The 25,493-nt window shown below is 43.0% G+C and overlaps 2 protein-coding genes across 6 annotated transcripts in view; one reads left to right on the top strand and one right to left on the bottom strand.

Moving 5' to 3' along the window:
* The window catches only part of LOC124553655, a 276,328-nt gene that overhangs the window by 8,713 nt on the left and 242,122 nt on the right, over positions 1 to 25,493 (top strand). The window lies entirely within an intron of this gene.
* The window catches only part of LOC124553653 (serine/threonine-protein kinase OSR1), a 549,990-nt gene that overhangs the window by 352,409 nt on the left and 172,088 nt on the right, over positions 1 to 25,493 (bottom strand). For 3 of the 5 annotated variants that reach the window (XM_047127534.1, XM_047127532.1, XM_047127533.1), the window contains exon 2: positions 2,724 to 2,837. The exons of the other annotated variants lie outside the window; for them this stretch is intronic. In XM_047127534.1, coding sequence (XP_046983490.1) covers positions 2,724 to 2,837 — 114 coding nt within the window. The remainder of the gene's footprint in view (positions 1 to 2,723; positions 2,838 to 25,493) is intronic. 5 annotated transcript variants of the gene reach the window in all.

Below are 25,493 nucleotides of genomic sequence, written 5' to 3'. Positions count from 1 at the left end.
TATCACATGGCAACAACCGAAATAAAATGTTCAAACGTACCTACGTTCTGTATTTTAATTTAAAAAATCTACCTGTTAGCAACTGTTCGTCTAGAATTGTGGGCCATGTGTTTGTGACTATTCAGCGCCATCTATCACAAAGCGAAAAAAGTGGTCCAACTGAAACACTCATATTTCTTTACGTGCTACACGAATATGTAATAAAAATGGGGGTTCCTATTTTAAAAAACGCAGTTGATAACCGTTTGACGTATGGCAGCGCCATCTAGCGGGCCAACCATAGCGCCATTTGGTTTCCCCCTTCAAGCTAAATAAGTTACGTTCTTTTTAGTTTTTTCGTTTGACGTTTATTTCGTGAGATATTTGGTCCAGTCAAGATCAATGGACCACCCTGTATATATATTCACTGTGCGTACATATATACCTACTACATATCTGATGGTGTAGAGAACAACATGCGTTGTTACTATGTTTAAAATGATTTGTTGGAACATGCATGTGATCAAGTAAATGAAAAATGCCATAGAGAGACGAAGCTCGAGTATATTGTTCGCCAGGATACACATGAAATGCGATTTCCAGAGTATCCACGTCGATGCAGATTAATTTAAGGATTTCCGTTGTTATTTGCCGTTCAGAAGTTCGTTGTATTATCACCTGGAATCACTCACACTGCAGCATGTTTTATTTGCCTTAATCAGTTTCTTGAAACCACACACCCCACAGGAGGCTGTTTCAAAAATTCATTCAATCCTCTGTTTGTTGCAAGTGTTGTTTAGTTTGTTGACAAATCAGAGAAGTTGCTCATAAAAGGCAAATTATTTTTTTGTTTGATTGTAAAAATTAGGAATTGGAGGAAAACAGATCATTGACAGAGTGTTTAACAACTCTGATTATTAAATTAGTGGCTAATCTAGAAACTTTGTGTCGCTTTCCTCTGGTTGCTTACTATGTTTTCCAGAAGAAACTGTCTCCTTAAAAATAAAGTCATGCATTGGTGTATGTTCCATATGCTACTATCGTCTGCACCAAATGTGCAAATGGATTCCTACGTGCAAACGTGATATAAAGCAGAATGTGCAAAAATAAAAGTTTTGTGGTTCCTCAAATTAATCAGATAGAATGCGAAAAAAAAGTATGGAGCCCAAAATATGCATGCAAGTTTAGCAGGCAGTATCAGTGTATGGATGCAAGTGGTCTATTCAATGCACTGGGTGAATGTGCTGAGATCTTCACTGTCGCAACTTGCTGAAATTTTATACTGATTTGTCGAAATCGAAAGGGGTTCTGAAAACGCAAGTCGTGCAAGATGACTGAAATAATCAGAAAAATAGGAAAGTGGGAAGGGTAATGTAAATCTGCACGAGAATCAACAGAGTACAGTAAGAATCTTTGAAATAATCAGAAAAATAGAAAATGGGGGTAATGTAAATCTGTACGAGAATCAAGAAGAATGGAAGACCAAGAACTGAAGGGCGCTGATTAGAAAGGGCATAAGGTTACGATACAGTGTTTGACATGTGTTGTTCAACCTGCATATCGAGCATCGATCGGAGGAAATAACGGAATGGTTCAGGATTAGGACTAAAATTCAGGGTGAAAGGATATCAGTAATAAGAATCACTGATGAATTGTTCAGTGAAAGTGAGGGAGAACTGAAGGACCTGGTGAATGGAATGAACAGTCTGATGAGCACTGAATTTGGACTGAGAGCCAATCAAAGAAAGGTGAAACAAATGAGGAGTGGTAGAAATGAGATTACAAGAAAGCTTAATATCAAAATTTGGGACCATGAAAGAGAAAATTAAGAAATCGTGCTACCTCAGAAGCAAATTAACACGTAATGGGTGAAGAAAGGAAGATATAAAAGGCAAAATAGCACAAGGCAAAAAGGAAATTTCTCGAAAAAAGAAGTCTGTTAGTATCAGAGTTCGGCCTTAATTTGAGGAAGACATTTTTGAGAATGTAGATTAGGAGTACAGCATTGTATAGTAGTGAAACATCGTCAGTGGAAAAACTAGGATGGAAGAGAATCAAAGCATTTGAGATGTGGTGCTACAGAAGAATAATTAAAATTGTATGGACTGATGAGGTAAGAAAGAGGGACTCTCCACAGAATTGAGGAGGAAAAGAATATACGGAAAACACTGACAAGAAGAAGGGACACGATCATAGGACATCTCTGAAGAGATCAAGGAACAACTTCTGTGGTACTAGAGGGAGCTGTAGAGAGTAAAAACTATAGAAGAAGACAGAGAATATCCAGCAAATAATTGGCAATGGAGATTGCAAGTGCCACTCTGAGAAGAAGAGGTTAGTGTAGGAGAGGAATTATTGGTGGGCCACGTCAAACCAGACAGAAGACTGATGACCCAAAATAATGGTGGTGAATCATGGACTGTGAGCAAACTGGAACAGAAGAGAACCAAGGCGTTTGGGATATGTTGCTACAGAAGTGTGCTGAAATCAGAGATATCTTATTATCAAGTTGCCGTGTATGCAAGGAATAATTGAGGAGGTCGTGTGGCAACACTGTTGTCAGAAGATGACACTGGCGCAGGAGAAGAAGCCTTGACAGGCTGGCGAGTGATGGCCTAAAATAAAGAAAATGGTGTCAACAGTTGTCGGGTTGCACAGCGGAAGCAGTGTGTGGTGCACAAGCCGCGCTGGGTGGTGGTAAGCCATGCAGGCCGTACCAGCTGGAGAACGGTGGGGATGTTTACCTGCAGCGGCCCATCACGTGACCGAGGAAACCGCCCGAGTCGTGCTGGAATATGATTGGCGCGTCGGGCCCAATCACAGCTCCAGTTCTCCGGCGGCGAACGTCGGGCACGGTTCTGCAAAAAGATCCAGCACCTCCATCACGTGTCAACACATCCGCTGTCTCCGTGCTCTCTTCTTCACGCTTCAGTCTTGAACTGACGTGTAAACCATAGAGTAAATATCTCTGGAGTGAGCATTCACATGCGCAGAACAGATTTTGTGTTGCCAACATACATTGCCGGCCTGGTCACGTGATTTCGGGACGTCGTGTGTTTGTCCCTATAGCGTCCTGTATATTTCGAATGTCACTACATCCCTACTACAGACGGATTCTTTTCGTACGTGTCGTGGATTATTTATATATGTTGCGCAGACACTTTAACAATATCCATTTGATACCGTGAATAAACCAGCTACGTAACTTTTAAGGGCAAGTGATATTGCATTCTGCTTCTTTGCGATAGGTGTCACAGTTCAGATGCACTCGATTTTTGGTAGTTTTCGGTCTGATACGGCACTTTATAGTATTACAGAGCCTGACGTACATTTTTGCGGTGATAGTCCTGCAAAACGACTTGACAGTACGCTAGTACTTTTACAAGTGTCCGAAAAACATCGAATTTGCCACATATTAGCCATTATCTCCCTGCTAATTCGTCCTTTTTTCTGCTATTTCTGCGTATTTATTTTCTCGTTTCTTGCTACCTAAAGCACAATTTTTCTTACTGGTAACACTTTGAAGTGTTTATTTAACTCATTTTACGTACTTGCTCCCAGTTTATTAAATAAATAGTAGACTGAGAAGGGGGAAAAAAAGCGATCGGAGAATAAATATACTGTAAGGCAAATACAGTTGGTCATGTAACAGTCAACCCATATAACACCATTAAGGGAAGTGGAAAATGACACAAATCAAAGAATTTGGGGACATGTTCACTAACATTTTACACTTCTTAACCAAATGGTGAAGAAAATAAACTGAAGGCAAAATACACCAAAGAAGATGAGTGTGTACTTTGATTAACTACACTATTGTGTTCTTTATTTGATTTGTGCAGAAAATGTATTTAAGCGGAATGCAGAAATTGGTAGTAGGTGCTGTGGAAAATTAAAAATAGTTGGTATAGCATCTGCCTTCAGCCACACACGTCCAAATTTTTCTGTCTAAACATTCCTCTTCAAAGTGTTTCGAACATACCATGGAATATTTTGTGGCGACAAAATTACTCCTCCTTATTTTCTGGAGCCACGTCTTTACTCATTGTTCATCCTTCGGGAAACTAAAATATAAATCACACATAATCATTCTCCATGTCCTAGACACACTTAACATGGTCTCCTATTGTAACTTTATAGTAAACAAAAAGGTTCGGGCACACATATTATACGAAGACAATTACAGACTCCCACTCTGTTGAATTTATCTGTCTCCGGCCTTTCAAGTCTATATACATAATCGACAAGTCACTGATAAATGCATGGAGGATTGTATTTGCTTAGACAACTAACAATTCCCTTTCCTGATCCACTAGAAAATTTACGAGAGGAAGCGATTGTTTGTAAGCTTTTGCACGAGCCGTCATATCTTTTATAAAGTCATAAAATCGTAGAAAAATAGGTCTACAGAATCGAGCCTTAATTATAAAGCGTCTCGAAATTTTTAAACATAGTACCCATGAAAAGTTACGATCCCTCCTTTCACATATTTTTATTTGCATCCGTAGCAACAACAGTAATTCAGCATCGCTGTTACACTATCAACAAACGGTGAAAACACAACGAAAACTCTTGATAATATAAACTTCAAACTCTGAGGAAAGCACACACGCACAGCGAAGTACCGAAAACACGTGACAATCCTGGTTTAATGTTGACAACATGCCCAGAACACAATGCTCACTCTAGAGATATTTACTCTATGGTGTATACGCTTGTCTGTGATGGCCGTCGGCTGCAGTGAATCTACGGTGGGAGAGAGTGTGTCGTATCTGGAGCATAGTATACCTAGGAGCACAAGCCATGATGCTTCCATGTTGGTGTTTCAATCTAGCGGCCACTTTTAGAGCCACACGAAGAAATGTGCATTAGAAACCCTATAAATACCTTGCAGCATTTTATATTGTTTTCGTTGCTGTTAGATATGAAGGAATGTGGACTAGAAACACCCATATACCGCTTTCAGCATTTTTATTTTGTTCTAGACATAAGGCTGTGATTCCTGCAGCATTTGTAAATATTATAAGTTCTACATGTTTAACCAGCAGGCGCCCCCAGCAGTGGGATCGACATTTTGAAGCTATTTATACGGTGAGGTATGTTAAGGTCTCCTGGAGCAATTCATCCTGATGAACCCTCATTTGCAAGTAATCTACGGAAAAATACACTACTAGCCATTAAAATTGCCATACCAAGAAGAAATGCGGATGATAAATGGGTATCCATTGGACAAATATATTATACTAGAACTGACATGTGATTACATTTTCACGCAATTTGGGTGCATAGATCCTGAGAAATCAGTACCCAGAACAACCCCTCTGGCCGTAATAATGGCCTCGATACGCCTGGGCATCGAGTCAAACAGAGCTCGAATGGCGTGTACAGGTACAGCTGCCCATGCGGTTTCAGCACGATACCACAGTTCATCAAGAGTAGTGACTGGCGTATTGTGACGAGCCAGTTGCTCGGCCACCATTGACCAGACGTGTTCAGTTGGTGAGAGATCTGGAGAATGTGCTGGCCAGGGCAGCAGTCGAACATGTTCTGTATCCAGAAAGGCCCGTACGGGACCTGCAACATGCGGTCGTGCACTATCCTGCTGAAATCGAATGAAGGGTAGAGCCACGGGTCGTAACACATCTGATATGTAACGTCCACTGTTCAAAGTGCCGTCAATGCGAACAAGAGGTGTCCGAGACGTGTAACCAATGGCACCCAATACCGTCACGCCGGGTGATACGCCAATATGGCGATGACGAATACACGCTTCCAATGTGCGTTCACCGCGATGTCGCCAAACACGGAGGCGACCATCTCGATGCTGTAAACAGAACCTGGATTCATCCGAAAAAATGACGTTTTGCCATCCGTGCACCCAGGTTCGTCGTCGAGTACACCATCGCAAGCGCTCCTCTCTGTGATGCAGCTTCAAGGCTAACCGCAGCCGTGGTCTCCGAGCTGATAGTCCGTGCTGATTCAAACGTCGTCGAACTGTTCGTGCAGATGGTTGTTGTCTTGCCAACGTCCCCATCTGTTGACTCAGGGATCGAGACGTGGGCGCACGATCCGTTACAGCCATTCAGATAAGATGCCTGTCATCTCGACTGCTAGTGATACGAGGCCGTTGGGATCCAGCACGGTGTTCCGTATTACCCTCCTGAACCCACCGATTCCATATACTGCTAATAGTCACTGAATCTCGACCAACACGAGCAGCAATGTTGCGATACGATAAACCGCAAACGCCATTGGCTACAATCCGACCTTTATAAAAGTCGTAATCGTGATGGTACACATTTCTCCTCATTACACGAGGCATCACAAAAACGTTTCACCAGGCAACGCCGGTCAACTGCTGTTTGTGTATGAGAAATCGGATGGAAAATTTCCTCGTGTCAGCACGTTGTAGGTGTCGCCACCGGCGCCAGCCTTGTGTGAATGCTCTGAAAAGCTAATCATTTGCATATCACAGCATCTTCTTCCTGTCGGTTAAATTTCGCATCTGTAGCGCGTCATCTTCGTGGTGTAGCAATTTTAATGGCCAGTAGTGTAGTTTCGGAATTCCACGTGATGCTCTATAGACTTAAAGCTGGTAACAATTTACAGGATGGTTGCATCGCGTCATATATATATTATAACTCTCCTATGCAAGAGATTTTGGGTTCAAGTCTCGTTAGGTTCTTTGAAAATTTTAATTTTTAAATCTTTATCAAAATTACTTTAATAATTATTTTATTTCAACTAAAGGGTTCAAATGTAATTTTTATTTCTATTTCTTTGTCACGAAATTTTTAATCACTGCATTAACTTCTTCAGTTCCTCTAATTTTTCTTCCCCTAATGCTTTTTCCAGTTCAAAACTTCGAATACATGACTTTCATTATTTGCATGAATTAATGTCGATTTAATTACTTCCATTTCATCATCCGTATTTTTGTTACAACATTCATTATCCATCATTTCTATTCCTCAGTTTGTTTGTATTTCATTTTGCATATAACCTCTTCTTTCGCTTAAACCTTCATCTATATTCTTTTGTCCTTAGTGCAATAAGAATTTATGTTTTACGTGTTTATATGACGATCACAATCCAAGAAAACTTACATTTTGTAACGACAATTAAATTTTTCACACCATTGCACATATAAATACATTATTTCGTTTTTATTTAACTGATTGACCGACATTTCCAAATGTTTAAATATTGTGATACAGAAATAAAAATCAAACTAGAAAAAGAATGACAGCAAGGAAAAAAAGAGAGCAATTGAAAAATTTAATATATTCATTAAAAATGATGTGACAAAGGAACAGAAATAAAAAAATACATTTAAACTCATTAACTGAATTAAAACAATGATCACAGACATTTTCATAACGATTTAAATATAAAGAATTGCAAAGTATCTCACGCGATCCAATACAACAACCTCTTGCATAGCAGACTTGTAATATATCCATTACGCTAAGTCAGTCTTTGTGACCGAGCGGTTCTAGGCGCTTCAGTCCGAAACCGCGCTGCTGCTACGGTCGCAGGTTCGAATCCTGCCTCGGGCATGGACGTGTCTGATGTCCTTAGGTTAGGTAGGTTTAAGTACCTGTAAGTCTAGGGAACTGATGACATCAGATAGTGCTGAGAGCCATTTGAACTATTACACTACAGAAGCAGCTTGTGTAATCTTTCTTTTTTAATGTATAAAGTGCATATTTGAACCATCAGCTGTTTTTATTTTAAGCCCAAATTCTACCACTTTTGGTCTTGGACCATCTTCATGGATGAAGCGTTAAAATGGTTTAGCAACCATATAGCATTAGTCATTACTTAAAATGTGTAGAGCATGCCATGAATGTAAATGTATGACACAGGACTTTAATAGTAAACATCTGAATACTAATTCGGATGTTTGCTTTTAAAGTCTTATATCATATATTTATATTCATGGCATGCACTACACAATTTAAGTAATGGCGGCTTAAAATATTTTAACCCTTCATCTGTGAAGATGATCCATGACCGAAACCGAAATTTGGGTTTAAAATAATAACAGCTGATAATTCAAATATGTATTTTATACATTACTTAATGGCTGTTGCCAGTCATATTCCAAAAATGTGTCTTTTTTAAAGCGATAGAGTATCAAGCGAAATTTCGGAATTTTTTTTTTTTTTTGACTACTTGCAAATGAGGGTCCAGCATGGTGAATGGCTGCAGTGTGTCATATATGGAACCTTAACCTACATCACCATACACGACAGCTTCAAAATGGCAGTTCCACTGCTAGGGACCCCTCCATGTAAGTGCTGTGTAATGCATTGAAGCTATTTCGAGCATATTCTCAATTATTCAGTTACAGTGTCTTATGCTGGGGGTAAAATTCTGTACATTTTTAACATTAGTTACATAACGTGTGAAAGGTTGAGCGATACTTTTTTGGCCATCCGCCATCTTGTACCTTGAAAGGCAATGAGGTCTTCTACCATAGAACACGTGATATGTGCAAGTGAACTGAGCTTCTTTAAAGTCTTAACAATTTTCCTTGTCTTCGAAATGCAAATCTGTGTCAGTTGACAATAACTTCTATTTAAAAATGTTCTTAACTTATAGCTGGTTTTTGATAATACTTCTTCTTAACTTGATTTCAATTGCTGATTACTGGTGTGTAGAAGGGATAATGCTGTAACACCAAGAATATTAAATACAGTTTTGACAAGATTTTTCTCGATGTCAGCCCTTTTAAATTTGAATCTCGTACCTTGGAATATTTTTTCACGTTTGAAAAACCTTACATTTCTAGCGTAATTTTCGTAATTTCGTAAAAGACTGTAGCAGACACAAAGTGAATGCAATCACTTCAAACTAGAATAAGTATAGGTATTAAACTTCTACTGCAGGGCTGGCTACAGGCGAAAGTCTGAGATGAGTTCCAATCCTGTAATATCATTTAAAGTCATATTCAGTGAAAATTGTGCATGACTGTTCCGAAAATAAGAAATGCAGATAACGTTGCCACTCACACATTTCTGTTGATTTACTTAAATTATTTAATAACACAACATGTTTCCAGGCAGAAACGTCATCTTCAGGTCGTAATGGAAATAACATTTAACCAAAGAACGTACAGATGTTAAGGATGTTCTTTATAGTATTCACATGTACTGTGGAGGATGTGATGGTTAACGTAACATTAAAGAATATTTATTTTGTTTGTTAGTCTGCTGTTCACATATAATTTTTTTAATGATCATTCAGTTTGTTCATATGCAATCCCTGTCTTCTTGCAGTGATTTAAGTGACATCCATTGCTGTTTATAAATTTGAAAAGGACATTTAAAAGACATCACAATCAACTCTACTGTGCAGTTCAAACAAGAAAACGCTCATAGGACGTGTCAGTACATGAAATTATAACAGAAGAGAAATGATAGATAAAACGAAATGTTTATGAATCTTAAAGAGATAAATTTATATAGATGCAATCAACAATGCAAGACAGGCATTAGCTGAATTTTTCAAGGAATTCTCCATTGTCTCCCATTCCAAGAAAATGTGGCGTAGTTGTGCTGAAGAAATTTATTCCTACCAGACTTCTCTTAAACCTCCCTTAAAATCATGGTGTCCACCCCCAGTAGCTGGGTGGTCAGCGCGACAAAATGTCAATCCTAAGAGCCCGGGTTCGATTCCCGGCTGGGTCGGAGATTTTCTCCGCTCAGGGGCTGGGTGTTGTGTTGTCCTAATCATCATCATTTCATCCCCATCGACGCGCAAGTCACCGAAGTGGCGTCAAATCGAAAGACTTGCACCAGGCGAACGGTCTACCCGATGGGAGGCCCTTAAAATCATGATCAAATGTTGGTCACCCTGAAACTTCCTGGCAGATTAAAACGGTGTGCCGGACCGAGACTCGAACTCGGGACCTTTGGCTTTCCTGGGCAAGTGCTCTGCCACCTGGGCTACCCAAGCACGACTCACGCCCCGTCCTCACAGCTTTACTTCTGCCAGTACTTCGTCTCCTACCTTACGAACTCCACAGAAGCTCTCCTGCGAACCTTGCAGAACTAGCAGTCCTGGAAGAAATGATATTATGGAGACATGGCTTAGCCACAGCCTTGGGGAATGTTTCCAGAATGAAATTTTCACTCTGCAGCGGAGTCTGCGTTGATATGAAACTTCCTGGCAGATTAAAACAGTGTGCTGGACCGAGACTCGAACTCGGTACCTTTGCCTTTCACGGGCAATTGCTCTCCCAACTAAGCTACCCAAGCACGGCTCGCGCCCCGTCCTCACAGCTTTACTTCTGCCAGTACCTCGTCTCCTACCTTCCAAACTTTACAGAAGCTCTCCTGCCCGTGAAAGGCAAAGGTCCCGAGTTCGAGTCTCGGTCCAGCACACTGTTTTAATCTGCCAGGAAGTTTCATATCAGCGCACACTCCGCTGCAGAGTGAAAATCTCATTCTGGAAACATCCCCAAGGCTGTGACTAAGCCATGTCTCCGCAGTATCCTTTCTTTCAGGAGTGCTAGTTCTGCAGGGTTCGCAGGAGAGCTTCTCTAAAGTCTGGATGGTAGGAGACGAGGTACTGGCAGAAGTAAAGCTGTGAGTACCGGGCGTGAGTCGTGCTTGGGTAGCTCAGTTGGTAGAGCACTTGCCTGCGAAAGGCAAAGATCCCGAGTTCGAGTCACGGTCCGGCACACAGTTTTAATCTGAGAGGACGTTTCATACGCACACTCCGCTGCAGAGTGAAAACTTCATGTTGGTCGCCCTATTTGAATGCTAACTGTTTTCCTACACCGTGTCAGGCTTGGTAATGTGTTTTACGCATCCCTCTGTCTCACTTGTACTGAGAATGTTAAAGAAACAGTGGTGGATGGGTTTTAGTGTGCTGTAAGAAAACTCGACCGGAGTGGGACGGGGAACGGCTTCTGTTTTTGTACAAAGAGCCCTCCGCCGTGCACTCTGCTGCGGCCGCACACAGCGCGATGGGCAGTTACAACTGGCATTTGGCTCCAGAAGCTGGTAGTCTACTCGGCTGCGCCATTGTGAAGCGAAGCGCCACAAAAGCTGACGGCATTCCGTCACGCCCCATTGTTCAGCCATAACGGCGGGCGGTGTCGCGTTTTAAGCGAAGCCCGTCTCGCCTGTAGCTGCGGCGAGGCACACGAGGAAGACAGGCTGCGGCGAGTACGTCTCAGCCCCGAGTTACGATGGGGCCAACGAGAGACACTGAAGAGCCAAAGAAACTGGTACTCCTGCCTAATATCGCGTAGGGCCCCCGCCAGCACACAGAGGGGCCGCAACGCCACGTGGCAGGGGATCGACTAATGTCTGACGTAGTGCTGGAGGGACCTGACACCATGAATCCTACAACTACAGCGACATTTATACATTGTGAGGACGGCGAAACAAATACTACGCTTTGTTGGCAGAACACGTAGAAGATGCGACAAATCCACTAAAGAGGCAGCCTACATTACACTTGTCCGTCCTCTGCTGGAATATTGCTCAACGGTGTGGGATCCTTACCACGTAGCATTGACGGAGGACATCGAAAAAGTGCAAAGAAGGGCAGCCCGTTTCCTGTTATCGCGCAATAGGGGTGAGAGCGTCACTGATATGATACGCGAGTTCGGGTGGCAGTCACGGAAACAAAGGCGGTTTTCTTTGCGGCGAGATCTATTTACGAAATTTCAATCACCAACTTTCTTTTCCGAATGCGAAAATATTTTGTTGACACCCACCTAAGTAGGGAGAAATGATCATCATAATAAAATAAGAGAAATCAGAGCTCGAACGGAAAGATTTAGGTGTCCCTTTTTCCCATGCTCCATTCGAGAGAGGAACGGAAGAGAAGCTGTATGAAAATGGTTCGATGAACCCTCTACGAGGGACTTTAATGTGAATTGTAACCATGTAGATGTAGATGTAGATGCAGAACGCACATTTCTTGGTCGTCCTGTTGCGTTTCTTCTTGATGGCAGATCCAGTCTCCTAAAAGTTTTTATATAAACATTTTATTGCTTGTTTCGACGGAACAACATCATGACATCCTAAATTATAAAAACGTCTCTCTAGATCATTTTCTAATTGGAATTGATCGTCTCATCAGACGGTAGATTACAGCGTCATCTGCAAACAATCTAAGGGAGCTGCTCAGATTATCACCTGTTGTTCTTGTTGTTGTGGTCTTCAGTCCTGAGACTGGTTTGATGCAGCTCTCCATGCTACTCTATCCTGTGCAAGCTTCTTCAACTCGCAGTACCTACTGCAGTCTACATCCTTCTGAATCTGCTTAGTGTGTTCATCTCTTGGTCTCTCTCTACGATTTTTACCCTCCACGCTGCCCTCTAATACTAAATTGGTGATCCTCCGATATCTCTGAACATGTCCTACCAACCGATCCCTTCTTCTACTCAAGTCGTGCCACAAACTCCTCTTCTCCCCAATTCCATTCAATACCTCCCCATTAGTTTGTTTTCTACCCATCTAATCTTCAGTATTTTCCTGTAGCACAACATTTTGAATGCTTCTATTCTCTTGTTTTCTAAATTGTTTATAGTCCATGCTTCACTTCCATACATAGCTACACTCCATACTTAAATCTATATTCGATATCAACAAGTTTCTCTTCTTCAGAAGCGCTTTCCTTGCTATCGTCAGTTTACATTTTATATTCTCTTTACTTCGACCATCATCAGTTATTTTGCTCCCAAATAGCAAAACTCCTTTACTACTTTAAGTGTCTCATTTCCTAATCTAATCCCCTCAGCATCACCCGACTTAATTCGACTACATTCCATTATCCTTGTTTTGCTTTTGTTGATGTTCATCTTATATCCTTCTTTCAAGACACTGTCCATTCCGTTCAACTGCTCTTCCAAGTCCTTTGCTGTCTCTGACAGAATTACAATGACATTGGCGAACCTCAAAGATTTTATTTCTTCTCCACAGATTTTAATACCTTCTCCGAACTTTTCTTTTGTTTTCTTTACTGTTTGCTCAATATACAGATTGAATAACCCTGTCTCACTCCCTTCCCAACCATTGCTTCCCTTTCATGTCGCTCGACTCTTATAACTGCCTTCTGGTTTCTGTACAAATTGTAAATAGCCTTTCGTTCCCTGTATTTTACCCCTGCCACCCGCAGAATTTGAAAGAGAGTATTCCAGTCAACATTGTCAAAAGCTTTCTCTAAGTCTACAAATGCTAGAGACGTAGGTTTGCCTTAATCTAGCTCCTAAGATAAGCCGTAGGGTCAGTATTGCCTCACGTGTTCCTACATTTCTCCGGAATCCAAACTGATCTTCCCCGAGGTCGGCTTCGACCAGGTTTTCCATTCTAAGGACTCGTATTAGTACATATTTTGCAGCTGTGACTTATCGAACTGATAGTTTGGTAGTTTTCACACCTGTAAGCACCTGTTATCTTTGGAATTGCAATTATTATATTCTTCTTGAAATCTGAGGGTATTTCGCCTCGAAACGTAGAGATTGAAACGTGTTTGATCTCACATTGTGTACTGAACAGTGGACGTCCCGCTATCATCTGTGAAAAGATGGACATGCAGAGACTTGGGACCATGTGTTTGGGGGATCTGCGAACACCACCATCAGCTCTCACCAACTGAAATCGGGACTCATCTGAGCAGGCTACGGTTTCGAGACATCTAGGGTCCAGAAGAGGCGCTGCAGGCGAAGTCTTGCTGTTAGCAATGCACGCCCGCCCGCTGTGGCCGAGCGGTTCTACGCGCTTCAGTCCGGAACCACGCTGCTGCTGCTACGGTCGCAGGTTCGAGTCCTGTCTCGGGCATGGATGTGTGTGATGTCCTTAGGTTAGTTAGGTTTAATTAGTTCTAACTTCTAGGTGACTGATGACCTCAGATGTTAAGTCCCATAGTGCTCAGAGCCATTTGAACCATTTTTCGCGCAAAGGCACTCGCATCTCTCGTCTGCTGCCGTAGCCGACTTAAGGCAGATTTCGTCGCACTGTCCCAGCGGATATGTCAGTCATATGTCCCACATTGGTTTCTGTGGTTATTTCACGCAGTCTTGCTTGTCTGTTAGCACTGACAACTCTATGCAGGCACCACTACTGTCTACATCTACATCTACGTGATTACTCTGCAATTCACATTTAAGTGCTTGGCAGAGAGTTCATCGAACCACAATCATACTATCTCCCTACCATTCCACTCCCGAACAGCGCGCGGGAAAAACGAACACCTAAACCTTTCTGTTCGAGCTCCGATTTCCCTTATTTTATTTTGATGATCATTCCTACCTATGTAGGTTGGGCTTAACAAAATATTTTCGCATTTGGAAGAGAAAGTTGGTGACTGAAATTTCGTAAATAGATCTCGCCGCGACGAAAAACGTCTTTGCTTTAATGACTTCCATCCCAAATCGCGTATCGTATCTGCCACACTCTCTCCCCTATTACGTGATAATACAAAACGAGCTGCCCTTTTTTGCACCCTTTCGATGTCCTCCGTCAATCCCACCTGACAAGGATCCCACACCGCGCAGCGATATTCTAACAGAGGACGAACGAGTGTAGTGTAAGCTGTGTAAGCAACTTTTGGCTCGCCTTCCCCACAATATTATCTATGTGGTCTTTCCAACTGAAGTTGTTCGTAATTTTAACACCCAGGTACTTAGTTGAATTGACAGCCTCGAGAATTGTACTATTTATCGAGTAATCGAATTCCGACGGATTTCGTTTGGAACTCGTGTGGATCACCTCACACTTTTCGTTATTTAGCGTCAACTGCCACCTGCCACACCATACAGCAATCTTTTCTAAATCGCTTTGCAACTGATACTGGTCTTCGGATCACCTTACTAGACGGTAAATTACAGCATCATCTGCGAACAACCTAAGAGAACTGCTCAGATTGTCACCCAGGTCATTTATATAGATCAGGAACAGCAGAGGTCCCAGGACGCTTCCCTGATATCACTTCAGTTTTACTCGACGATTTATATATATATACAGGGTGTTACAAAAAGGTACGGCCAAACTTTCAGGAAACATTCTTCACACACAAATAAAGAAAAGATGTTATGTGGACATGTGTCCGGAAACACTTAATTTCCATGTTAGAGCTCATTTTAGTTTCGTCAGTATGTACTGTACTTCAGTATGTACATTATGTACTTGTAAATTTTGACAATCAACACGTGTGGGCTGACGAGAATCCGCACGCAATTGTGCAATCACGTCATCAACACAGAGTTTCTGTGAACGTTTGGGCAGGCATTGTTGGTGATGTCTCGATTGGGCCCCATGTTCTTCCACCTACGCTCAATGGAGCACGTTATCACGATTTCATACGGGATACTCTACCTGTGCTGCTAGAACACGTCCCTTTACAAGTACGACACAACATGTGGTTCATGCACGATGGAGCTCCTGCACATTTCAGTCCAAGTGTTCGTACGCTTCTCAACAACAACAGATTCGGTGACCGACGGATTGGTAGAGGCGGACCAATTCCGTGGCCTCCACGCTCTCCTGACCTCAACCCTCTCGACTTTCATTTATGGGGGCATTTGAAAGCTCTCATCTGCGCAACCCCGGTACCAAATGTAGAGACTCTTCGTGCTCGTATTGTGGACGGCTGTGATACAATACGCCATTCTCCAGGGCTGCATCAGCGCATCAGGGATTCCATGCGACGGAGGGTGGATGCACGTATCCTCGCTAACGGAGGACATTTTGAACATATCCTGTAGCAAAGTGTTTGAAGTCACGCTGGTACGTTCTGTTGCTGTGTGTTTCCATTCCATGATTAATGTGATTTGAAGAGAAGTAATAAAATGAGCTCTAACATGGAAAGTAAGCGTTTCCGGACACATGTCCACATAACATCTTTTCTTTCTTTGTGTGTGAGGAATGTTTCCTGAAAGTTTGGCCGTACCTTTTTGTGATACCCTATATATATCGCTATCCCAAGACGTTTAGCACCTCAGTGAAGTCGGATAAATAAATAAATAAAACTAAGCGGATACGTGTCAGTCTTGCTCACCTGAATCCAATGGCAAACGCTCTGTGAGGGGCGTTCTGCATCGCAGTATCATCTACTGCTGAAGTTCCCGAGAACGTAGGTTCCTAGAAGTGTCGACCAACGTATTGCTTCCTGGGACGTATATCTCACGGAAGGCCGTAAAGATCAAATTAGAGGAAAACCAGCTCACACAGAGACTTACCAAGAATCTTTCTTCGCGCGAACCTTTCGCGACTGGAAGAGCAAACGGCGAGGGACACTGGTACAAGAAGTACCCTCCGCCAGACACTTGCGCAGTATAAACGTAGACATAGAAACTCTCTGTTGATACTAAAACTAGTAACCGGCCGAACATGGGGATCGCATCCTTCCACAATCCTCCACATCAATAAAGCCCTAATCCGGCCCATATTCCGCTAGGCTCCTCCACGGAAAAAAAAGGAACAAACTGAAACAGACGCAAAATCTCCAAGATTGGTCATCTTTCACAGAAGCTTAAATTTAACGCGAACTTCAATGCGAGATGCTTATAATAGTTTCTACAACGAAACTTTGTCTCGAAACCTGGCAGAAAAGCCAAAGAGATTCTGTCCGTATGTGAAGTATGCTAGCGGCAAGAAACAATCAATGCGGTTGTGGTGGTGGTTAGTGTTTAACGTCCCGTCGACAACGAGGTCATTAGAGACGGAGCGCAAGCTCGGGTTAGGGAAGGATTGGGAAGGAAATCGGCCGTGCCCTTTCAAAGGAACCATCTCGGCATTTGCCTGAAACGATTTAGGGAAATCACGGAAAACCTAAATCTGGATGGCCGGAGACGGGATTGAACCGTCGTCCTCCCGAATGCGAGTCCAGTGTGCTAACCACTGCGCCACCTCGCTCGGTAAACAATCAATGCCTTCTCTGCGCGATAGCAATGGAGATACTCTCGAAGACAGTGCTGCCAAAGCAGAGTTACTAAACACAGATTTCTAAATACCTTCACCAAAGAAGACGAACTAAATATTCCAGAATTCGAAACAAGAACAGCTGCCAACATGAGTAACGTAGAAGTAAATACCCTCGCAGTAGTGAAGCAACTTAAATCACTTAATAAACGCAAATCTTCTGGTCCAGACTGTATACCAATTAGGTTCCTTTCAGAGTATGCTCATGCATTCTTTACAATCATATACAAACGTTCGCTCGACGAAAGATCCGTACCCGAAGACTGGAAAGTTGCACAGGTCACACCAATATTCAAAAAAGGTAGCAGGAGTAATCCACTAAATTACAGGCCCATATCATTAACGCCGATATTCAGCATGATTTTGGAATATATATTGTGTTCGAACATTATCACTTACCTCGAACAAAACGGTATAATGAAATACGGTAAACACGGATTTAGAAAACATCGTTCCTGTGAAACGCAACTAGCTCCATATTCACATGAAGTGCTGAGTGCTATTGACAAGGGATTTCAGATCGATTCCGCATTTCTGGATTTCCGGAAGGCTTTTGACACTGCACCACACAAGCGGCTCGTACTGAAATTGCGTGCTTATGGAATATCGTCTCAGTTATGTGACTGGATTTGTGATTTCCTGTCAGAGAGCTCACAGTTCGTAGTAATTGACGGAAAGTCATCGAGTAAAACAGAAGTGGTTTCTGGCGCTCCCCAAGGTACTGTTAAAGGCCCTTTGCTGTTCTTTATCTGTATAAACGATTTGGAAGACTATCTGAGCAGCCGTCTTAGGCTGTTTGCAGATGTCGCTGCCGTTTATCGATTAATAAAGTCATCAGAAGATCAAAACAAGTTCCACGATAAATCAGTCTAATCTAAAGGCCGGAAATTCAAGTAAATACCTGTCAATTACAATTAGGGTCAACTTAAATTGGAAGGAACACATAGAAAATGTTGTGGGAAAGCCTAACCAAAGACTGCATTTTATTGGCAGGACACTTAGAAAATGCAACAGATCTACTAAAAAGACTGCCTACACTACGCTTGCCCGTCCTCTTTTAGAATACTGCTGCGCGGTGTGGGATCCTCACCAGATAGGACTGACGGAGAACATCGAAAAAGTTCAAAGAAAGACAGCACGTTTTGTTATTATCGCGAAATATGGGAGAGAATGTCACTGAAATGATACAGGATTTGGGCTGGGCATCATTAAAAGAAGGGCGTTTTTCGTTGCGACAGAATCTTCTGACGAAATTCCAGTCACCAACTTTCTCCGCCGAATGCGAAAATATTTTGTTGACACCGATCTGCATAGGGAGGAACGATCACCACGATAAAATAAGGGAAATCAGAGCTCGTACGGAAAGATACAGGTGTTCATTCTTTCTGCGCCCTATACGAATTTGGAATAAAAGAGATGAACCCTCTGCTAAGCACTTGAATGTGATTTCCAGAGTATCCATGTAGATGATGATAGATGTATATTCAGAGCATGTTCAGTAGTTTCTTCCTTGGTCACCAACTCCAATCGCACTCATATCAGATGAATTCGCAATTGCGATTAGTGACTACCATCAGCTGTAGAGTGGAATGACGACAATGAAAATTTGTGCCGGACCGGTTATTGTCTCCATTCTAAGTCAGTCTGGTGGTTATAGCCCTGCCTTATTGACTATCTGTTGAGCGTTAAGTTCAAAACCGTATCAACCAAAACCACTAAAAATAAACGCAAAATATATCTATTTAAAACAGCATATAAAAATTCGCTTGATGCCTTCCTAAGAGAGAGAGTCTCCATTCCTTCCAAGTTAATTATGTAAGTGTAGACCAGATATGGCTAAGATTCAAAGATACAGTAACGACAGCAACAGATAGATTCATACCGCGTAAGTTAATAAGAGACGGGACTGCTCCACCATGGTACACAAAACACGTCAGAAGACTGTTGCAGAATCAACGAAAAAAGCATGCCAAATTCAAAAGAACGCAAAATCGCCAATACTGGCCAAGTTTCACGGAAACTCGAAATTTAGTGCGGACGTCAATGCGAGATGCTTCTAATAGTTTCCACAATCAAATATTGTCTCAAAATATGGTAGAAAACCCAGAGAGATTCTGGTCGTATGTAAAGTACACCAGTGGCAAAAAAAAAAGTCAACACCGTCACTGCGCGACAGCGATGGAAATGTTACCGATGATGGTGCCACTGAAGCGGAGTTACTGAATACAGTTTTCCGCAATTTCTTCACGAAAGAAGACGATGTAAATATTCCAGAATTCGAAACCAGAACAGCTGTTAGCTTGAGTGACATAAAAGTAGATATCACAGGTGTTGCGAAACAACTGAAATCACTTAAGAAATGCAAGTCTTCGATCCAGATGGTATACCAGACAGGTTCCTCTCAGAGTATGCAGACACAATAGCGCCTTTCTTAGCAATCGTATACAACCGCTCACTTGACGAAAGGGTCTGTTCTTAAAGACTGGATAGTAGCACAGGTCACACCAATATTCAAGAAACAAAATAGGAGTAACCCATTGAATTACAGACCCATATCACTGACCTCAATTTGCAGTAGGATTTTGGAGCGTATCTGTACTCGAACATTATGAATCACCTTGAAGAAAATGACTTATTGATGCATAACCAACACGGATTCAGAAAATATCTTTCTTGTGCAACACAGCTAGCTGTTTATTCCCATGAAGTAATGAGTGTTGTCGACAAGGGATCTCAGATCGATTCCATATTCCTAGAGTTCCAGAAGGCGTTTGATACCGTTCCTCACAAGCTACTATTAATCAAATTGTGTGCATATGGAGTATCGTCTCAGTTGGTTGACTGGATTCGTGATTTCCTGTCAGAGAGGTCACAGTTCGTAGAAACTGACGGAAAGTCATCGAGTAGAACAGAAGTGATATCTGGCGTTCCGCAAGGTAGTGTCATAGGCCCTCTGCTGTTCCTGATTTATATAAATGATCTAGGTGATAATCTGAGCAGTCCCCTTGGATTGTTGACGCTGTAATTTACCGTCTAGTAAAGTCATCAGACGATCAATTCCAATTACAAAATGATCTACAGAGAATTTCTCTATGGTGCGAAAAGTGGCAATTAGCACTAAACAAAGAAAAGTGAGAGGCCATTCACATGGGTAATAAAAGAAATCCGACAAATTTTGGGTATACGATAATCGCACAAATCGACTAAATACGTAGGAATTACAAATACGAGCAGCTTAAATTGGAAAGATCACATAGATAATATTGTGGGGAACGCGAAACAAAGACTGCGCTTTGTCGGCTGAACACTTAGAAGATGCGACAAACCCATTACACGTTCGTCCTCTGCTGGAATATTGCTGCGTGCTATGGGATCCTTACCAGGTAGGACTGACGGAGGACATGGAAAAAGTTCAAGGAAGGGCAGCTCGCTTCGTGTTATCGCGCAATAGGGATGAGAGAATCACTGATATGATACGCGAGTTGCGGTGGCAGTCACTGAAGCAAAGGCGGTTTTCTTTGCGGCGAGATCTGTTTACGAAATTTCAATCACCAACTTTCTCTTCTGAAAGCGTAAATACATTGTTGACACCCACCTACGTAGGGAGAAATGATCATCATAATAAAATAAGAGAAATCGAACGAAAAGATTTCGGTGTTCCTGTTTCCCGCGCGCCATTCGAGAGAGGAATGGAAGAGAAGTTGTATGAAAATGGATCGATGAACCCTCTGCCAGGCACTTAAGTGTGAATTTCAGAGTAACCATGTACTGGCCATTAAAATTGCTACACCACGAAGATGACATGCTACACACGCGAAATTTAACCGACAGGAAGAAGATACTGTGATGTGCAAATGATTAGCTTTTCAGAGCATTCACACAAGGTTGGCGCCGGTGGCGACACCTACAACGTGCTCACATGAGGAAAGTTTCCAACCGATTTCTCATACACAAACAGCAGTCGACCGGCGTTGCCTGGTGAAACGTTATTGTGATGCCTCGTGTGAGGAGGAGAAATGCGTAGCATCAAGTTTCCGACTTTGATAAAGGTCGGATTGTAGCCAATCGCGATTCCGGTTTATCGTATCGCGACACTGCTGCTCGCTTTGGTGGAGATCCAATGACTGTTAGCAGAATATGGAATCGATGGGTTCAGGAGGGTAATACGGAACGCCGTGCTGGATCCCAACCACCACGTATCACTAGCAGTCGAGATGACAGGCATCTTATCCGCATTGCTGTAACGGATACTGCAGCCACGTCTCGATCCCTGAGTCAGCAGATGGGGACGTTTGCGAGACAACAACCATCTGCACGAACAGTTCGACGACGTTTGCAGCAGCACGGACTATCAGCTCGGAGACCACAACTGCGGTTACCCTTGACGCTGCATCACAGACAGGAGCGCCTGCTATGGTGCACTTAACGACGAACCTGGGTGCACGATGGCAAAACGTCATTTTTTTCGTATGAATCCAGGTTCTGTGTACAGCATCGTGATGGTCGCATCCATGTTTGGCGACATCGCGGTGAACGCACACTGGAAGCGTGTATTCGTCATCGCCATACTGGTGTATCACCCGGCGTGATGGTATGGGGTGCCATTGGTTACACGTCTCGGCCACCTCTTGTTCGCACTGACGTTACTTTGAACAGTGGACGTTACACTTCAGATGTGTTACGACCCGTGGCTCTACCCTTCAATACGAAACCCTACATTTCGGCAGGATAATGTACGACCGCATGTTTCAGGTCCTGTACGGGCCTTTCTGGATACAGAAAATGTTCGACTGCTGCCCTGGCTAGCACATTCTCCAGATCTCTCACCAACTGAAAACGTCTGGTCAATGGAGGCCGAGCAACTGGCTCGTCACAATACGCCAGTCACTACTCTTGATGAACTGTGGCATCGTGTTGAAGCTGCATGGGCAGCTGTACCTGTACACGCCATCCGAGCTCTGTTTGACTCAATGCCCAGGCGTATCGAGGCCGTTATTACGGCCAGAGGTGGTTGTTCTGGGTACTGATTTCTCCGGATCTATGCACCCAAATTGCGTCAATATGTAATCACATGTCAGCTCTAGTATATATTTGTCCAATGAATAGCCGTTTATCATCTGCATTTCCGCTTGGTGAAGCAATTTTAATGGCCAGTGGTATAGATGTATCTGACGATGGGCTAAGAAGCCGAAAGCTGGTACATAACGAACTAATAAATATTATTGTGGGACATTAATACGTTGAATGTAAGTTATTAAATTTATATATTAACTTATCCAACTGAAGTCTGTCTGTTTATTGTACAAAACGCCATGTCTAGTTTTTGTATTAAGTTTTTAAAATTTTTCTCTCCTGTGGCTGAAGAGCGGTAAATTGTTGCCTCTGACAGCCCACCCTGTGCCCAAATGGTGCAGGCTGAATGAAATAACCATCTACATGACTACTCTGCAATTCACATTTAAGTGCTTGGCAGGGGGTTCATCGAACCACAATCATACTATCTGTCTACCATTCCACTTCCGAACAGCGTGCGGGAAAAACGAACACCTAAACCTTTCTGTTCGAGCTCTGATTTCTCTTATTTTATTTTGATGATCATTCCTACCTATGCAGGTTGGGCTCAACAAAATATTTTCGCATTCGGAAGAAAAAGTTGGTGACTGAAATTTCGTAAATAGATCTCGCCGCGACGAAAAACGTCTTTGCTTTAATGACTTCCATCCCAAGTCGCGTATCGTATCTGCCACACTCTCTCCCCTATTACGTGACAATACAAAACGAGCTGCCCTTTTTTGCACCCTTTCGATGTCCTCCGTCAATCCCACCTGGCAAGGATCCCACACCGCGCAGCGATATTCTAACAGAGGACGAACGAGTGTAGTGTATTCTGTCTCTTTAATGGACTTGTTGTATCTTCTAAGTGTCCTGCCAATGAAACGTAACTTTTGGCTCGCCTTCTCCACAATATTATCTATGTGGTCTTTCCAACTGAAGTTGTTCGTAATTTTAACACCCAGGTACTTAGTTGATTGACAGCCTGGAGAATTGTACTATTTATCGAGTAATCGAATTCCAACGGATTTCTTTTGGAACTCGTGTGGATCACCTCCCACTTTTCGTTATTTAGCGTCAACTGCCACCTGCCACACCATACAGCAATCTTTTCTAAATCGCTTTGCAACTGATACTGGTCTTCGGATGACCTTACTAGATGGTAAATTACAGCATCATCTGCGAACAACCTAAGAGAACTGCTCAGATTGTTACCCAGGTCATTTATATTGATCAGGAACAGCAGAGGTCCCAGGACGCTTCCCTGGGGAACACCTGATATCACTTCAGTTTTACTCGATGATTTGCCGTCTATTACTACGAACTGCGACCTTCCAGACAGGAAATCACGAATCCAGTCGCACAACTGAGACGATACCCCGTAGGCCCGCAGCTTGATTAGAAGTCGCTTGTGAGGAACGGTGTCAAAAGCTTTCCGGAAATCTAGAGATACGGAATCAACTTGAGATCCCCTGTCGATAGCGGCGTTGCACAAGAACGATGTTTTCTGAAACCGTGCTGATTACGTATCAATAGATCGTGCCCTTCGATATGGGTCTGTAGTTCGATGGATTACTCGTACTTCCCCTCTTAAACACTGGTGCGACCTGCACAATTTTCCAATCTGTAGGTACAGATCTATCGGTGAGCGAGCGGTTGTATATGATTGCTAAGAAGGGAGCTATTGTATCAGCGTAATCTGAAAAGGAACCTAATCGGTATACAATCTGGACCTGAAGACTTGCTCGTATCAAGCGATTTGAGTTGCTTCGCAACCCCTAACGTATCTACTTCTAAGAAACTCATGCTAGAAGCTGTTCGTGTTTCAAATTCTGGAATATTCCATTCGTCTTCCCTGGTGAAGGAATTTCGGAAAACTGCGTTCAATAACTCCGCTTTAGCGGCGCAGTCGTCGGTAACAGTACCATCGGCACTGCGCAGCGAAGGTATTTGACTGCGTCTTGCCGCTTGTGTACTTTACATACGACCAGAATTTCTTCGGATTTTCTACCAAATTTCGAGACAATGTTTCGTTGTGGAACCTATTAAAGGCATCTCGCATTGAAGTCCGTGCCGAATTTCGCGCGTCTGTAAATTTTAGCCAATCTTCGGTATTTCGCGTTCTTCTGAATTTCGCATGCTTTTTCCGTTGCCTCTGCAACAGCGTTCGGACCTGTTTTGTGTACCATGGGGGATCAGTTCCATCTCTTACCAGTTTATGAGGTATGAATCTCTCAATTGCTGTTGCTACTATATCTTTGAATTTGAGCCACATCTCGTCTACATTTGCATAGTCAGGGAAGAAAAAGACACTGTTGGCTGCACACGCGTCCCGTGGCAGAACTGCGTCGCAGCGAGCGGCAGAGCCGGCGAAGTGGGCTGGAGGTGGAAGAAGGGTCCTCTGAGCCTCTCCACTAGAGCTGGCGTTCCTGCGACCCTCCTCTTGCTCACAGGGCCGAAGCGCGTCAACAAACTCGTCCGCGTGCTTCCAGCTCGTTGCCTCAATTACCGACATTAATATGCGCCGCCGACTACTTGAATTGCCTCCTCACGGAGGAACACAAATGCTTTCTTCGCCTTCCTTTTTCTTTTATTGTCCCGCTGCGCTGTAGAGTACACGTGAACTCGCGGCAGCCGAATGCAATAAAGAAAACAAAAACACCAATCGTGTGCAGAGAGACCGACGCCAGTACCATCTAGCGGCAGAGGAACAGCACGACTCACCTCTCGATGTGGCTCTGCCATCTATGGGCCACGCGCAGCAACTACGGTGGAGGATGCTGTTCATGTTTCATAGCCTGCCACCTGGTGGCTTACCGCTCAAACTAAAAAGGCCGGGCGACTACGCCAGTGCTGCAGTGACATTCGACGTAGCTCTGCCATCTATTGAGGTGCCACTGCAACTACGACGGCGTGGATAAATACCGTTCACGTGACACGTTCTGCCATTTCTTTAAGCACGGTCCACACGCAACGATGTGTCTGCGCAGACATCGGCTCAGATGTCTGTACGTGCAAACGATCGCTGCATATGTGGTGTGTTCACACGACACAAATCCCAATTTACTAATCGCCCGCCATCTGTCGGTGTAGAAAAGAAATATCAGTGGCAAGCGACTACCTGTAAACGTCAAAAAATTAATTCAGTTATTTTTAAGTATAGAAATGGAGGAAGTTCTGTTGTGGTCTGTGTTGGCAACTTGTGTTGCAAAAAACATTCAGACCAACCGCAGGAAATAGAGAAAGCGGTCAAAATGGTGTAGACAGTGGTTGCTAAAGCGAAAGCAGTTTTCTCACGTAAATTTACTGCGAGAGTTCCAGGGCGAACCTAATGACTGGCGAAATTATTTGTGGATGGATGTCGAAACTTACAATTATCTCTTAAAGCTTGTTGCTGTTGTTGTTGTGGTCGTCAGTCCAGAGACTGCTTTGATGCTACTCTATACTGTGCAAGCTTCTTCATCTCTCAGTACATACTGCAGCCTACATCCTTCTGAAACTGCTTAGTGTATTCAT

This window comes from Schistocerca americana, chromosome 11 (genome assembly GCF_021461395.2).
Source record: "Schistocerca americana isolate TAMUIC-IGC-003095 chromosome 11, iqSchAmer2.1, whole genome shotgun sequence".
Taxonomy (NCBI): domain Eukaryota; kingdom Metazoa; phylum Arthropoda; class Insecta; order Orthoptera; family Acrididae; genus Schistocerca; species Schistocerca americana.
Note: the sequence above shows the minus strand (reverse complement) of the source record. Positions and strands in the feature narration are given on the sequence as shown.